Source organism: Stegostoma tigrinum, chromosome 7, assembly GCF_030684315.1.
Source record: "Stegostoma tigrinum isolate sSteTig4 chromosome 7, sSteTig4.hap1, whole genome shotgun sequence".
In the NCBI taxonomy this organism is placed as follows: Eukaryota; Metazoa; Chordata; class Chondrichthyes; order Orectolobiformes; family Stegostomatidae; genus Stegostoma; species Stegostoma tigrinum.
Genome location: NC_081360.1, coordinates 96,859,463 through 96,874,046, shown reverse-complemented (window position 1 = coordinate 96,874,046; position 14,584 = coordinate 96,859,463). Strand labels below are relative to the sequence as shown.

The 14,584-nt window shown below is 45.0% G+C and overlaps 1 protein-coding gene across 3 annotated transcripts in view; it reads left to right on the top strand.

The window, feature by feature from the left end:
• Positions 1 to 14,584, top strand: part of sema5ba (sema domain, seven thrombospondin repeats (type 1 and type 1-like), transmembrane domain (TM) and short cytoplasmic domain, (semaphorin) 5Ba) — a 329,573-nt gene that overhangs the window by 208,024 nt on the left and 106,965 nt on the right. For all 3 annotated transcript variants that reach the window (XM_059647532.1, XM_059647530.1, XM_059647531.1), the window contains 2 exons: positions 2,109 to 2,316; positions 7,059 to 7,266. In XM_059647532.1, coding sequence (XP_059503515.1) covers positions 2,109 to 2,316; positions 7,059 to 7,266 — 416 coding nt within the window. The remainder of the gene's footprint in view (positions 1 to 2,108; positions 2,317 to 7,058; positions 7,267 to 14,584) is intronic.

Below are 14,584 nucleotides of genomic sequence, written 5' to 3'. Positions count from 1 at the left end.
ACTGAAATGTATGAGAGAATAGCCCTCAGACTAAACATCCAGAGACCCAAGGTTCTCTACCAGCCCACTCCTGTCACACAACACTGTTCCCTGACCGTTAAAATCCATGGTGAGCCCCTGGGAAACGTGGATAATGCCTCATACCTTTGGAGTCTCCTCTCTGTGTGAGAAAATATTGACAATGAAGTCCAACATTGACTCCACCGCATGGGTGCAGCCTTCAGCTGTCTGAAAAACTGAGTGTTTCACGCCTAAGATCTCAAACCCAGGGCCAACCTCATGGTCTACAGAGCAACGGTGGGCTCGACCGTCCTGTATACATCAGAAGCATGTACTGAAGGCATCTCAGATACCTGGAGAGCTCTCACCAACACTTCCTTCACAAAATTCTACAAATCCACGGGCAAGATAGGTGTACTAATGTAAGTGTGAATGTCAGGAGTGTGATGGAATACTCCCCACCTGCCTGGATGGGTGCAGCACCAACAACACTGAAGAAGCTTGACACCATCCAGCTTCCCATACTCCCTCTCTATCCATCAGTTCCTATGTATCACAATTGAAAGAGGTTTACCAAGATGTTGCCTGGATTAGAGAGTATGTGCTATAAGGAGAGGCATGAAAAACTAAATGTTGTTTACACTGGAATAACAGAGGCTGAGGGGAGACTTGAAAGAATTTGTCCCGCAGTTGAAATGTCTAATTCGAGGGAGCATGCATTTAAGGTGTGAGGTGATAATTCAAAGGAAATGTGAGGGACAAGTTTTTTACACATGAAGTGGTAGGAGTGTGGCAGGGGTGGTGATGGAGGTGGTTACGATAGAGGCATTTCAGGGGCTTTTAGATAACCGCATGAACATGCAAGGAATGCTGGGATATGGACCAAGGGCCAGCAGAAGGGATTAGTAAAATTTGGCATCATGTTCAGCACAACATCATGGGCCAAAGAGTCCGTTCCTGTGCTGTACTGTTCTGTGTTCTATAGCTATTGACCTCAGTCTTGAAGGAGCCTCTGCAGCTCTCTGGGGTTGCGAATTCCCAAAGTTTCACAACCTTTTGCTGAAGAAATTTCTCTTCACCTGGCTCCAAAATGACTGACCCCTTGCTGTGAGACTGTGATCCCTTGATCTGCACTCCACAGTCATGGAACCTATTTTTTCAGCGTCTGTCCCTAAAATTTGCATGAATTTTAAACTTGTTAGCCTCCCAGTTTTCTAAATTCCAGGGCATATCAGTTCAGTTCACTCAGTCTGCCCTTACAATGCAATCTCCTTCTCCCAGAAACCAGTCTAATGAAGCTTCAATGCACACCTTCAAAGGTAACTTAATTCTTTCTTTAGTTGTGGAGACTAACACTGTACACCATACATCAGGTCCACACCGAGGTCCTATATGATTGTAGTAAGGTTTTGTTACTCTTATACCTCAATCCCTTCTGAATAAAATATTAATTATTAATACTTATCACACAATTATGCAGTTGTTATGGTGAAGAGGAAGCCATTCAGCCCATTGTGTCTATACAGTCTCTGTGATGAGTATGATGACTCCAAATTATTTTTCTGTATTTCTCCCCGCCCCGTAACTTTGCACAATGTTCCCATTTAAGTGATCACCCGAAGCTTTTGTGAATATCTCAGCTTCCACCACATTTCCAGGCAATGTGCTCCAGGCCTAACTACTCGCTGTGCGAAAAGATTTTTCTCACCTTGCATTTCCTTCTTTTGCAAATTCCCTTAAATCTATGCCTCCCGTTCTCGACTCTTTTACGAACAGGAACAATTTTGCCCTGCCTATTCTACCCAAGCCCCACACGGTTATGAAAAATGTTGTTAAATGTCCTCTCAGCCTTCTCCTCTTCACAGAATATGAGACATTTGTCTGAGAAAAGAAACTTTCGTGTGTGTGCAGAAAAGGGTGGGTGACTTACACTTGCAGAGGGCCAGCATGGACTTGATGAGGTGAATGGCCACCTTCTATCCATTGGTGATTGTACTGAAGTTATTGTACCATCGGGATGGCCTCGGTGTGGGGGAAAGTTGCAGGAAATGAGGGTTGAAGAACTGAAACAAAGCTGAATGTTTCCGTTATGTTTGCTTGCCCTTTAGTGTGGTTCCCTCCAAAACCACGGACCCAATGAGAACCTGACTGAACGTAGCCTCCAGGACGCTCAACGCTTCTTCCTCATGAATGATGTGGTGCAGCCTGTCACCGTTGACCCCCTTGTGACTCATGACAACATGCGGTTCTCCAAGATTGCCGTGGACATTGTGCAAGGCCGGGACACGCTCTACCATTTGATGTACATCGGCACGGGTAAGTCCTTTCCTTCCTCTCTCCTCCACACCCACCTCACCCCTGTGTCCTGCTGCCACACATCTCCTGAGGGCAGCGAAGGTGGTGCTTGGGCGCCTCGGTAGCTCAGTGAATAACACTGCTGTCTCTTAGCGCCAGGGACCCGGATTTGATTCCACCCTTGGGATGACTGTCTGAGTGGAGTTTGCACTTTCTCCCCGTGACTGCATGGGTTTCCTCCCACAGCCCAGAGATGTGCAGGCTAGGTGAATTGGCCATAGGAAATGTTGGATTACAGGAATATGGTAGAAGGGCCTGGGTGGGATAGTTTTTGGAGGGTCAATGTGGACATGGTAGTCTTAATAACCTGCTTTCACGCTGTAGGGATTCTGTGATAAATGAGGGACTTCAGACTTTTTTTTATTTACTCATAGGATGTATGCATTGTGGGCCAGCATTTATGGCCCATCTCTAGTTGCCCATGAGAACTGCTTTCCCCATACCCAAACACATTATTTCTGTCCAAATAATCATCCAATGCATTCTTGAATGCCTGAACTGAACCTGGCTTTGTCACATTTTTAGGCAGTGCATTCCAGACCCCAACTACTTGCTGAGTGAAAAAGTTTTTTTCCTCACATCACCTTTGCTTCTTTTGCAGATCACTTTAAATCTTGTTTCAGGGATAATAGGAATTGCAGATGCTGGAGAATCTGAGATAACAAGGTGTAGAGCTGGACGAACACAGCAGGCCAAGCAGTGTCCAGCAGAAACGCCTTCTCCCCATCTACTCTAGCCAGCCTGCACGTGATGATGAAAACCTCTATCAGATCTCCTCTCAGACTTCTTCTCTTCAAGGAGATCAGCCTCAATTTCTTCACTCTATCCCCATCTCGGACATTTCTTATTCCTGGAATCATTCTTGTAAATTGGATACGTCTATTGCCTAATCTAATACATATAGCATTGCTGAAATCGCTATTTGATTTGTGGAATCGCTATTTGATTTGTGGAATCAATAGTCATGTGTGTGTGTGTGTGTGTGTGTGTGTGTGTGTGGGGACAGAAAATTACAGATATCTGCAACCCTTTTTAACCTGTTACACATGTCTCTTGATTTTACTCCTGGCTTCTCTTTCAGCACATCCCCTTGTTCTTTGTTCCCCAACCAAAGCTCACACTCTGAATCCAACAAGACTGTTGTTTGATGCTTTGCTGAGCTTCTTTGGAAATCTGGAATGGAGTTTTGAAGAAATGACATACTGTACCAGAAAGTTAATGCTGTTTGCTTTTCTACAAATGCTGCCAGACCTGCTGAGTTTCTCCAGCAATTCCTGTGATCATGACTGACCTTGAGGTCCAACTCTGCTTTCCTGCCCGCTCTGGACCCATTCCAGAATCTATGAAATTTTCCAATATCATTGTCAGTGAATCTATTACCTCTGTAACCACCTCATTCAGAACATTTGTTGTAACCATCAGGCCCTGAGAACTTGTTGGATTTCAGTCCCCTAAGTTTCTCCAGAACAAGTTCTCTCTCTTTCTTCTACTGACCCCTATTTCGGGTACTTAACTTGTGTCTTCTACTGACAAGACAGACTCAAAGTATTTGTTCTTTGTAATGGCTTGTAGTGGCATTCAGAGTAATGGCCCTGGCATTTCCTCATTATCCAAGATAACTTCTCCTGTCTCTACTTCTAAGTAGCCACTTTAACTGCTCGCTTTCTCCTCATAGACATTTTAGTCAACCCATTCAGATGTGGTAGGACGCACCTCTGGATTAAATGCACTGTACTTGATGGAGTTGAGAAGGACAAGGGGAGGATCTGATTGACATGGATGGAATACTGATAGGCCTGCATAGTTTGGATGTGGAGAAGGTATTTCTACTGGTAGGAGAGACTAGGACCCTAGGGCACAGCCTTGGAGTGAAAGACAACCCTTCAGAACTGAGATGAGGAATTTCTTCAGCCAGAGGGTGGTTAATCTATGGAACTCGTTGCTGCAGAAGGCTGTGGAAGTCAAGTTATTGAGTGTAGTTAAGACAGAGATCGATAGGTTGTTGATTTTCAAGGGTAGCAATGGTTATGGAGAATGTGGTTGAGAAACATATCAACTACGATCAACTGGTGGAGCAGACACAATGGGCTGAATGGCCTAATTCTGCTCCTATATTTTCGTGGTCTTTTGGAATTGAACCTTAGCCTCCTGGCTCAGATGTATGGACATCACTGCTACATCACAAGGCCCCTCCCTTTCTCTTCAAACACTTGCAAAAGGTCCTTAAGGCAATCTTTGTATTTCTGCTTAGTTGACCCTCATTGTCCGTATTTTAACTTTTTAATCAACATCCCTACAGTGTGGAGATAGGCCCTTCGGCCCAACAAGTCCATACTGATCCTCGGAGCATCCCACCCAGAGCCGTATAACCCACCTAACCTACATATCCCTGAACACGAAGGACAATATAGCATGGCCAGTCTACCTAACCTGCACGTCTTTGGACTGTGGGAGGAAATGGGAGCACCCAGAGGAAATCCACACAGACAGTCACCCGAGGCTGGAATCGAATCCAGGTCCCTAAGCACTGTGACGCAGCAATGCTCACCACTGAGCCACCATGCCACCCAATGTTTGCCGTTTGCTGAAATCTAAAATATGCCCAATCTTCAGACACCTTCTGCAATGTTTAAAGTCTATTCTTTTATTCAAATAGTAATTTTAACCACCTTAGTAACACATGGAGTCTTTGTATGTGTTAGTATGTCTTCCCTGTTAAAAACATGTAATTTCAATGTAATGTAATTCTGTTGAACATTTTGAATTGTTTTATTAAATATTTCCCACTGCTGTTTACCAGCACAGCTTTTAGTCTTTTTGTGCTGTTAACCTTAGCGTCATATCTATGTGATTTTTTTTAATTTCAAAATTCTTGTTTGTGCTTGGAGTATATCACTTTCAAATGTAATGTTGAAGTCAGTTGTATTATGATCGCTATTTCCCTGCGGACATACTAATTAACCTTGCCTCATAGCACAATGCGAGACTAAAACAACTTTATCTCTCATTCATTCCACAATATATTACCACAGACGAACTTTTGAAAGCATTCTACAGATTGTCTTTCCATATCACCTTTGTCAATTTGATAGGTTTTGCCTATTTGGTGATGAATGCTCATTCATTGCTTTTGTTACAAACACCAATAATTTCTTGTTTAATGCTCTGTCAATGGTGTAATTGTTGCATTACTTCTGTTATAAATACCAATAATTTCTTGCTTAATGCTCTGTCAATGGCGTAATTGTTGTTCGGGATCATATAAAGCAATCCACCTATACTTTCTGACCCTTGCTATTCCTTATTTCCATCCATAACAATATGACTTTCTGATCCAGAATCCTTTCTCACTCAAGTCAGAGAGATGAACAGCATGGGAACAGACCCTTCTGTCCAACTTGTCCATGCTGAGCAAATGTGCTACAGTAGTCTAGTCCCATTTGCCAGCATTTAGCCCATTTTCCTCTAAATCTTTCCCATTCCTGTACCCATCTAAATGCATTTTACGTGTTATAATTCCTCATGTCATCCTTTGTTATCGGGTCTAACCCTCCTCCCTTTCCATTTGGCTTTCTTCTCAGAATGTTGTGTACCCTGAAATAGTGTTTAGATGTAAACAATTTATCTCTATTTGTGCCACTGGATTTTTTTTTGAGAGATTGTTCATCTATTTTGTTGTGAATGCTCAACACATTCAGATCAATTGACTTAAATTGTGTTTTCCTATTACTAATCCCAGCATGGACCTTGCACTGTTAAACTCGCTGTCCCTTTTTGTCTAATTCTGTTTGTCTTTACCCTCATCAGCAGACTTTTCATTTGCCTCCACTCAAATATTTGGATTTCTAAGTCTTCCTTGCATCTGATGCTCCTCCCTTCCTATTAGTTTAAAGACATTTTTCTCGGGTCTAACCATATTTGGTAGTACGCCTTTGCATTTATGTTCTGTGTTCCTTCCTGCCACATTTTGTTTGTCATGTCCTGCACCGCCACCCACCTAATTAATTACTTTGAACACTCACCAGGTCCCGAAGGCTCACGAAAGCTTGAAAAAAGCAACACCTCATTCTGCCCTTGAATCAAATTCCCAAGTTAGCGTTCATTCCTGTCCCAGTTGTGCCCTGTTATTTGGGAATCAAGGATGAAGGGGAAAATGCAGAAAAATGGATATGAGGAATGCCGGATCAGCCAAGAACCAGCAGAATGGTGGAGAAGGCTCGATGGGGCCAAATGACTACTCCAGTTCCTATTTCTTCTGGCCTTATCTTGATTCTGTGATTGCAAAACCTGTCTGCTTTTATAAAAGACTGGTTACTCATGCCCAAATTGGAGCTGCTAAATTAGCTTGCTGTGCCCCAGTGATAAACACCTATTTAGGTAACCGTTTTCAATCTACTGCCACTGCCAGGCAGTTCCTGTTAATGCCAGTTTCATAGTTAGGGCGCAGTTCGAAATTTCAAGGCTAGAGTCAGGCTGTTGAATCTGCACCAAATTCCAAAAGTAGCATGTCGTACCTTATCACAACTCATCCTCATTATCTGTGCCCTGTGTTCGCCAGCCCTTTGCGTGAATGTAAGAATGTAGATTTTAGAATTTGATTCCCGAGTTTGCAAATTGGAATTCAATTCAGCAATGCAGCCGACACCATCCTCTGTCCATCAGGATTAACTTGCGCTCTTTTGATTGTTTCTTTGTAAACTCAGAGCGTGGCACCATTCTGAAAACCCTCTCGCTGGACAGCAAGAATTTGCGAGGTTGCTACTTGGAAGAGCTACAGCTGCTCCCACCCGGCAAACAGGAGCCAATACGAAGCCTGCAGATCCTTCACAGCAACCGGTCTCTGTTTGTCGGCTTGAAGGGGAGAGTATTGAAGATCCCACTGGAGCGATGCTTCTCCTACAAAACCGAAGCGTGAGTCTCCTGAGGTTGAATTTCCATTTGCTTCTCCCTCCCCTCTTCTGCGCTCTCCCTATTTTTCCACCACCTCTGCCTCTACGTTTATTTCTTTAGCTGTGAGCCTAACCCTCCCTCTACTGACCCCTTCTCCCGCCTCCAACACAAACCCTTCTCCTGAACGCCACCCCCAGGCCTCCTACCATCCCTCGACCTCTTCATCTACAACTGCCGTCGAGACATCAACCACCTCAATCTCTCCACCCCTCTCACCCACTCCAACCTCTCCCCTGCAGAATGGGCAGCCCTCCGCTCCAATCCCAAGTTCACAATAAAACCCGCGGACAAGGGAGGAGCAGTTGTAGTATGGCGCACTGACCTCTACATCATTGAGGCCAGGCGCCAACTCTCTGATACCTCCTCCTACCGCCTCCTTGATCATGACCCCACCCCCGAGCACCAAACCATCATCTCCCAAACCATCCACAACCTCATCACCTCAGGTGACCTCCCACCCACAGCCTCCAGCCTCACTGTTCCCCAACCCCGCACCGCCCCCTTCTATCTCCTTCCCAAAATCCACGAACCCGCCTGCCCTGGTCGATCCATTGTCTCTGCCTGCTCCTGACCCACAGAACTTATCTCCACCTATCTCAACTCCATTTTCTCCCCTTGGTCCAGGAACTTTCTACGTCCGTGACACCACCCACACCCTCTACCTCCTCCAGAACTTCCAATTCCCCAGTCATCATCACCTCATTTTCACCATGGACGTCCAGTGCCTATATACATGCATTCCCTATGCAGATGGCCTAAAGGCCCTCCGCTTCTTCCTGTCCCACAGACCCGACCATTCCCCCTCCACCGGCACCCTCATCCGCTTAACCGAACTCATCCTCACCCTCAACAACTTCTCTTTTGATTCATCCCACTTCCTACAGACAAAGAGGGTGGCCATGGGTACCCGCATGGGCCCAAGCTATGCCTGCCTCTTCGTAGATTATGTGGAACAATCCCTCTTCCGCACCTACACTGGCCCTAAACACCACCTCTTCCTCCGTTACACTGATGACTGTATCGGTGCTGCCTCATGCTCTCACGAGGAGCTCGAACAGTTCATCCACTTCACCAACACCTTCCACCCCAACCTCAAGTTCACCTGGGCCATCTACAACACATCCCTCACCTTCCTGGATCTCTCTGTTTCCATCTCAGGCAACCACCTAGAAACTGATATCCATTTCAAGCCCACTGACTCCCACAGCGACTGAGAATACACCTCCTCCCACCCACCTTCCTGCAAAAATGCCATCCCCTATTCCCAATTCCTTCGCCTCTGCTGCGTCTGCTCCCAGGATGAGGCATTCCACTCCCGCACTTCTCAAATGTCCTCGTTTTTCAAGGCCCTCAACCATGTCTCCTGCATTTCCTGCAACTCATCCCTCACACCCCGTCCCCGCAATAGCAACCAAAAAAGAATCCCCCTCGTCCTCACATACCGCCCCACCAACCTTCGGATCCAATGCATCATCCTCCGACACTTCCGCCACCTGCAATCTGACCCCACCACCAGAGACATTTTTCCCTCCCCACCCTTGTCTGCCTTCCCGAGGGGCTACTCACTCCAGCCCCACCATACCCGGCACCTTCCCCTGCAACTGCAGGAAGTGCTATACTTGCCCCCACACCTCCCCCCTCACCTGCACATCTGCCAATGTGGTGTACTGCATCCGCTGTACAAGTTGTAGCCTCCTCTACAATGGGAAAACCAAGCGGAGGCTTGGGGACCGCTTTGCATAACACCTCCGCCTTCCAGTCTAGGCCCGAAACTGCTCCTCTGATGGTGCTTGGCCTGCTGTGTTCATCCAGCTCTACACCTTGTTATCTCTATTCTATCTGTTTCTACTGCTGCTCCCTGTCTATGAGTGAATATAATTGTTTGCAACCTTGACATCCTGTTTGATTTTGAGTTCAACCTCTGACCTCCATTATCAAGAGCATTAGAACGGCACCATGGTCAGCACAGACATGATGGGCCGAACGGCCTGTTCCTGTGCTGTACTGGTTCCTGTTCTATATTCACACGTATTTCCATCTCTGTGGCATTACCTACTTCCACCCTGCCTTAGCTCATGTGCTGCTAAAACCAATATCACATCGTTGTTACCTCCGGACCCAATTGTTCCAACGCTCTCCTCATTGACCATCTCCGCCACTCACACACGTGAGCTCATGCAACGTCTGCTGCTTGTATCCAACACACACAGAGTCCCGTTCACCAGCCACTGCAGTGTTCACTAACTTGCACTATCTCCTTTTGGTGTGAGGCCTTGATTTTAAACTTATTATCCCTGTCTTCAAATCCGTCCATTGACTCTGCCACCCACTCTCTTTATGCCCGATCAGTTCGCCAGCAACTCTGAGCTTCTGTTTATCCCTGATTCCTGTTATTCCACCATTGGCAGCCTGTACCTTCCTTATGCCAGGGTATGTTCTCTGCCTGACCTGTCTGCCTCTCTACCCCTTCTTTTGGAGGCTTCTTAATACCTGCTTTGCCATTGAGCCTTTGGTTACCTGCCCTTGTGTTGCCTTCATTTGCTTGTCATCAGATTACACTCTGGTCAAGCGCTGTGTTGCAGGCACTATATAAATGCAAGCTGCCATATTGTTGTTTTGCTATTGATAGGTTAATGTATTGAAATATATTTCAGAGCCAAATGTTGGGAAGAGAGGCGAGCAGTGTAGAGACTTTGATGAACATTATGCAGGCAGGAGAGACAGTGAAAAGTGACAGATTTAGTGGGCTTGTGAGATGTTTTCTGAGAAGCTCCTGAAAATAGGGATAAATGTGTTTGAAGGGTCTGTAAACAACATCAGAGTGGGCGTGAGAAATGGGATAATGCCGGACGTGGAATACCAAAGCTCACCAACCAGGGGTAAACACCTTGAACATAGAACATAACAGCACAGTACAGGCCCTTCGGCCCTCGATGTTGAAATACTGGAGAAACTCAGCAGGTCTCACTCCTTCTTTGGAGAGAAGAACAGTGCTAATGTTTCGAGTCTGGTATGACTCTTCTTCAAAATTCTTCTTCTGAGGCTTTCTGAAAAAGAGTCATACTGGACTTGAAATGTTAATTCTGCTACTCTCTCCACAGATGTGACAGGTCTTGCTGAGTTTCTCCAGCACTTCTCTGTGTTTGTTTCAGATTTCCAGTATCTGCAGTATTTTGCAATTATTTCATAAGAGATATAATGATGTGAGTTATGTCACCAATTGGAAACTTTAGCAGAATGTGGTTTGGAACCACAAAGCCGCACCTTTTATTCATTCCTGGGTGGGTATTTATTCTCCATTCCTATGAGGTGTCGTATTTTGGTCAGGCAAATCAGGGCAGGACTTATATACTTAACAGCATGGTCCTTGGGCATGTTGCCAACTAAAGAGACCTTGGGGTGCAGGTTCACAGTTCCTTGACGGTGGTGTCACAGGTAGACATGGTAGTGAAAAAGGCGTTTGGTACACTTGCCTTTATTGGTCAGTACATTGAGTGTTGGAATTGGGAGGTCATGTTGCAGCTGTACCGGACATTGGTGAGGCCACTTTGGAATACTGCATGCAGTTCTGGTCTTCCTGCTATAGGAAAGATGCTGTTAAATTTGAATCAGAAAAGATTTACAAGGGAGTTGGCAGAGTTGGAAGGTTTGAGCGATTGGAAGGCTGGGGATATTTTCCCTGGAGAGTTGGTGGCTGAGGCATGTCCTTATAGAAGTTTATAAAATCATCAGGGACATGTATGTGGTGAATAGCCAAGATATTTCCCAGGATCAGGGAGTCCAAAGCGAGAGGGCATAGGTTTAGGGTGAGAGGGGAAATATTTAAAAGGGAGCTGAGGGGCAATTTTTTTCACACAGAGGGTTGTATGGAATGAATTGCTCGATGAAGTGGTGGAATCTGGTACATTTACAGCGTTTAAAAGGCATCTGGTGATGGCCTAATGGTATTATCACTGCACTGTTAACCCAGAGACCTAGATTACGTTGTGGGTTTGAATCCTACCTTAGCCACTCGTGTAATTTAAATTCAGTAAAAATATCTGGAATTAAGAGTCTAATGACGAATGTGAATCGATGGCCAGGAAAAATCCCATCTGGTTTACTAAAGTCCTTCCTTGAGGGAAAGAAACTTATGTGTGACTCCAGATCCACAGCAATGTGGTTGACTCTGAAATGCCTATTGGACAATAAATGCTGCCTAGCCAGCAATGCCCTCATCTGTTAATGAATTTTTAAAAATCTGGATGGGTGGATGAATAGGTAAGGTTTAGTAGGATATGGGCTGAATGCAGCTAAATGGGACTGGATTAATTTAAGATATCTGGTCAGCATGTATGAGTTGGGCCGAAGGGTCTGTTTCCATGACTGTACCCTGAGAAAGGTGGAGGTGAGTACCTTCTTAGACCACAGCAGTCCTTGGGATGAAGGTATACCCACGGTGCTGTCGGGGAGGGATTTCCAGGATTTTGACCCTAGTGATGCTGAAGGAAAGGTGATATATTTCCAAGTCAGACACATAAGGCACACAGACAGAAGGTAAATGGATTGGAGGGGAACTTGTTGCTGGTGGTGTTTCCACATGTCTGCTGCCCGTCTTTAGAAACATGGAGCTCAGTCGCAATCTGTAATGGATCACATCTCATCCCTGGTACATATTGGGTTAAACGAGATATGACTGCCTATTATTTCAGTAGAAATTCAAACCAAATATGACCTTGCCAGTCTGTGAAGGGATAATCCCTTTTGTCCTGAGATATTGTGGGACAGCTGGCATTTCTATAATGAAGTGGGAGCAGGGGGTGGAGTTAATCAGGAGAACGATAGGTACCTCAAAGTTTACCTGGGGCTCAGTGATGTAAGTAGATTGCTGAAGCCAGTGTGAGTCGTACTCCTAATCATTGTGCCAACAGGGACTGGTAAAGACAGCAGATGTCTTCGTATTTACTTTCCTGACCTGTATTTGATATTCTGTTTCTACCAGTTGTGACTAGCCAACATGTCATGGCTATTGCACTGAGCAGACACACAGACTAATCTGTGTACACAGAGGGAAGGTGCTAACTGTAGAAGGACACTGCATGGATCAACAGACTGTTTCTACTTGAATGTAAGCGCCGTTGCCAAAGCAATAGTCATTGTAGAAAGACACAGCAGAGAAGCACGCCATTCAGCCCATGATGCCTGTGCCAGCTTCTTGGGTGATGATTTGATTAGATTTCTGTCTGTTTAACCTTTCCCTGAATTACTTAAGCCCACACTGAGGGAAACAAACAAACATGCATTTATATAGCACATTATACACTCTCACCATCTCTAAAATTCCTTTTAAAACTGTAGGGTCTGTAGGAAATAGAGTAACCCGTTTGTGCTCTGCAAGGCCCCACAAACATTAATAACCAGGTAATTGCAGCAGGTAATGTCTGACAATTGCAGCAGTTTAGATTGGTTTGCCAGGTCATTTTAGGGGGCAACCAAGAGTCAAGCACACCACTGTGGATCTGAAATTATATATCATCTGCTGCGATGGGGTTTGAGGCCCTGTCCCCAGGATATTTACGTGGGCCACTGGATTTCCTGTTCTCTGACATTGCCGCAGTGCCACCACCTTACCTTAAAGCGTTCACTCTGTTTGCCTCTGAAGCTCAGTGATTCACCAAGTCTTCTTCAACAGCACATTCCCAAGCTGTGACCTCTACCTTCTTGAAAGACAAGGGCAGCAGATACATGGGGACGCCACCACACGCAAGTTCCCCTCCAAGTCACATACTTGGAAAATCATTGCCAATCCTTCGCTGTTGCTGGATCAAAATCGTTGGGATCCCTTCCCGAAAGCTCTGTGGGTGGCCCTAAAAGGCAAGGCAACTTACCGTCACCTTCGCCAGGCCAGTTAAGGATGGGCAATAAATGCTGGCCCAGCCAGTGTGGCCTATATCCCATGAATGCATGAATTAGGAGCAGAAGCAGGCTACTTGGCCTCTCAAACCTGCTCCACCATTGGATGGCTGACATAGCCATGTTTCGAATTCCACCATAATTCTGTCTATCCACAATACCTTTGGATTCCCCTGCATAACAAGAACCCGTCTATTTAGACCTCAATCTAGAAATATTCTATTATTCATAAAGACACCGGAACTCTATTGTTCAAGGTATCACATTTACTGTTGCACTGTGGTCAGGCTCCAAGCAGAATTGTACCAATCTCCAGCCACATGGAGAACTGTAAAAAAAAACTTGACAAATCCAACATTTTGAGTCTAATTTGTGATTACTTCAACTCATGTCAACCACAGGACACCATGACGATCTGCTGGTTGAAGAATAAATATTGGCCATGTTAACAACTCCCTTTGCCTCTTTCCGAAATAGTGCTGTGGGATATTTCAAATACTTCTGGGGAGTAGGTATGTCCATATCTCATTCAGTACGCATAATCTCCCCTCTCGGCACTGAAGACATTCCTCATAATCTGAATCCTAAATCGCCTGCCCTTCATTCTCAGGCTGTGTCCTCTGGTTCTAAACCCCTTCCACAGGGTTAACATCTTTTCTGTACCTGCCCTGGCCATTCCTGGTAGAGCCTCATATATTTGAATGAAATTACCTGAGTTCTTTCAAACTCCAGAGAATATTGACCAAGTCTATTTAATCTTTACTCACCAAACCATCCTTTCATCCCAGGTTAACCCACACAGCATTCCTACTGTGGTCAGTATATCATTCCAAACCTGGACACAGTACACCAGATTGCATCTCACCAAGGCTCTATATAATTGCAATAAGACATCATACACCTTTACTCAAGTTCTTGTGTAATAAAGGTTAATACAACATTTGACTTAATTTCTTCATGCACCTGCATAAAGTTATGGAGCTGTGTGAATAAGGACTCGCAGGTTCATTTCAGAAGTTCAATGATTGCAACTGAATTACTATATAAGGAATAGTTTTCCTATTAAATTGAATAACCTCAGATGTTTCCATGTCATTTTCTATCTGCCAATTGTTTTCCCATTCACTTCAGCCATTTCCACTCCCTTTAAATAATTTGTTCTATCAGGTGTTAAGTCCCTCTCTAACTCCTCCAGCTCCATATCCCTCCTGAGCTCTTTGTTCCTCCAATTCCGACCTCTCGTACATTCCCTTGTATGGGTGGGAAATGCTTTGGTTTCTTTGTTGTGTAATGCCTTGGAATACTTTGCAATAGCATGTAATCAAGATGACTATGGATGTTATCCTTTATTCCAAGAGGAATTGGACATAAAAGTAAGGACATTGTT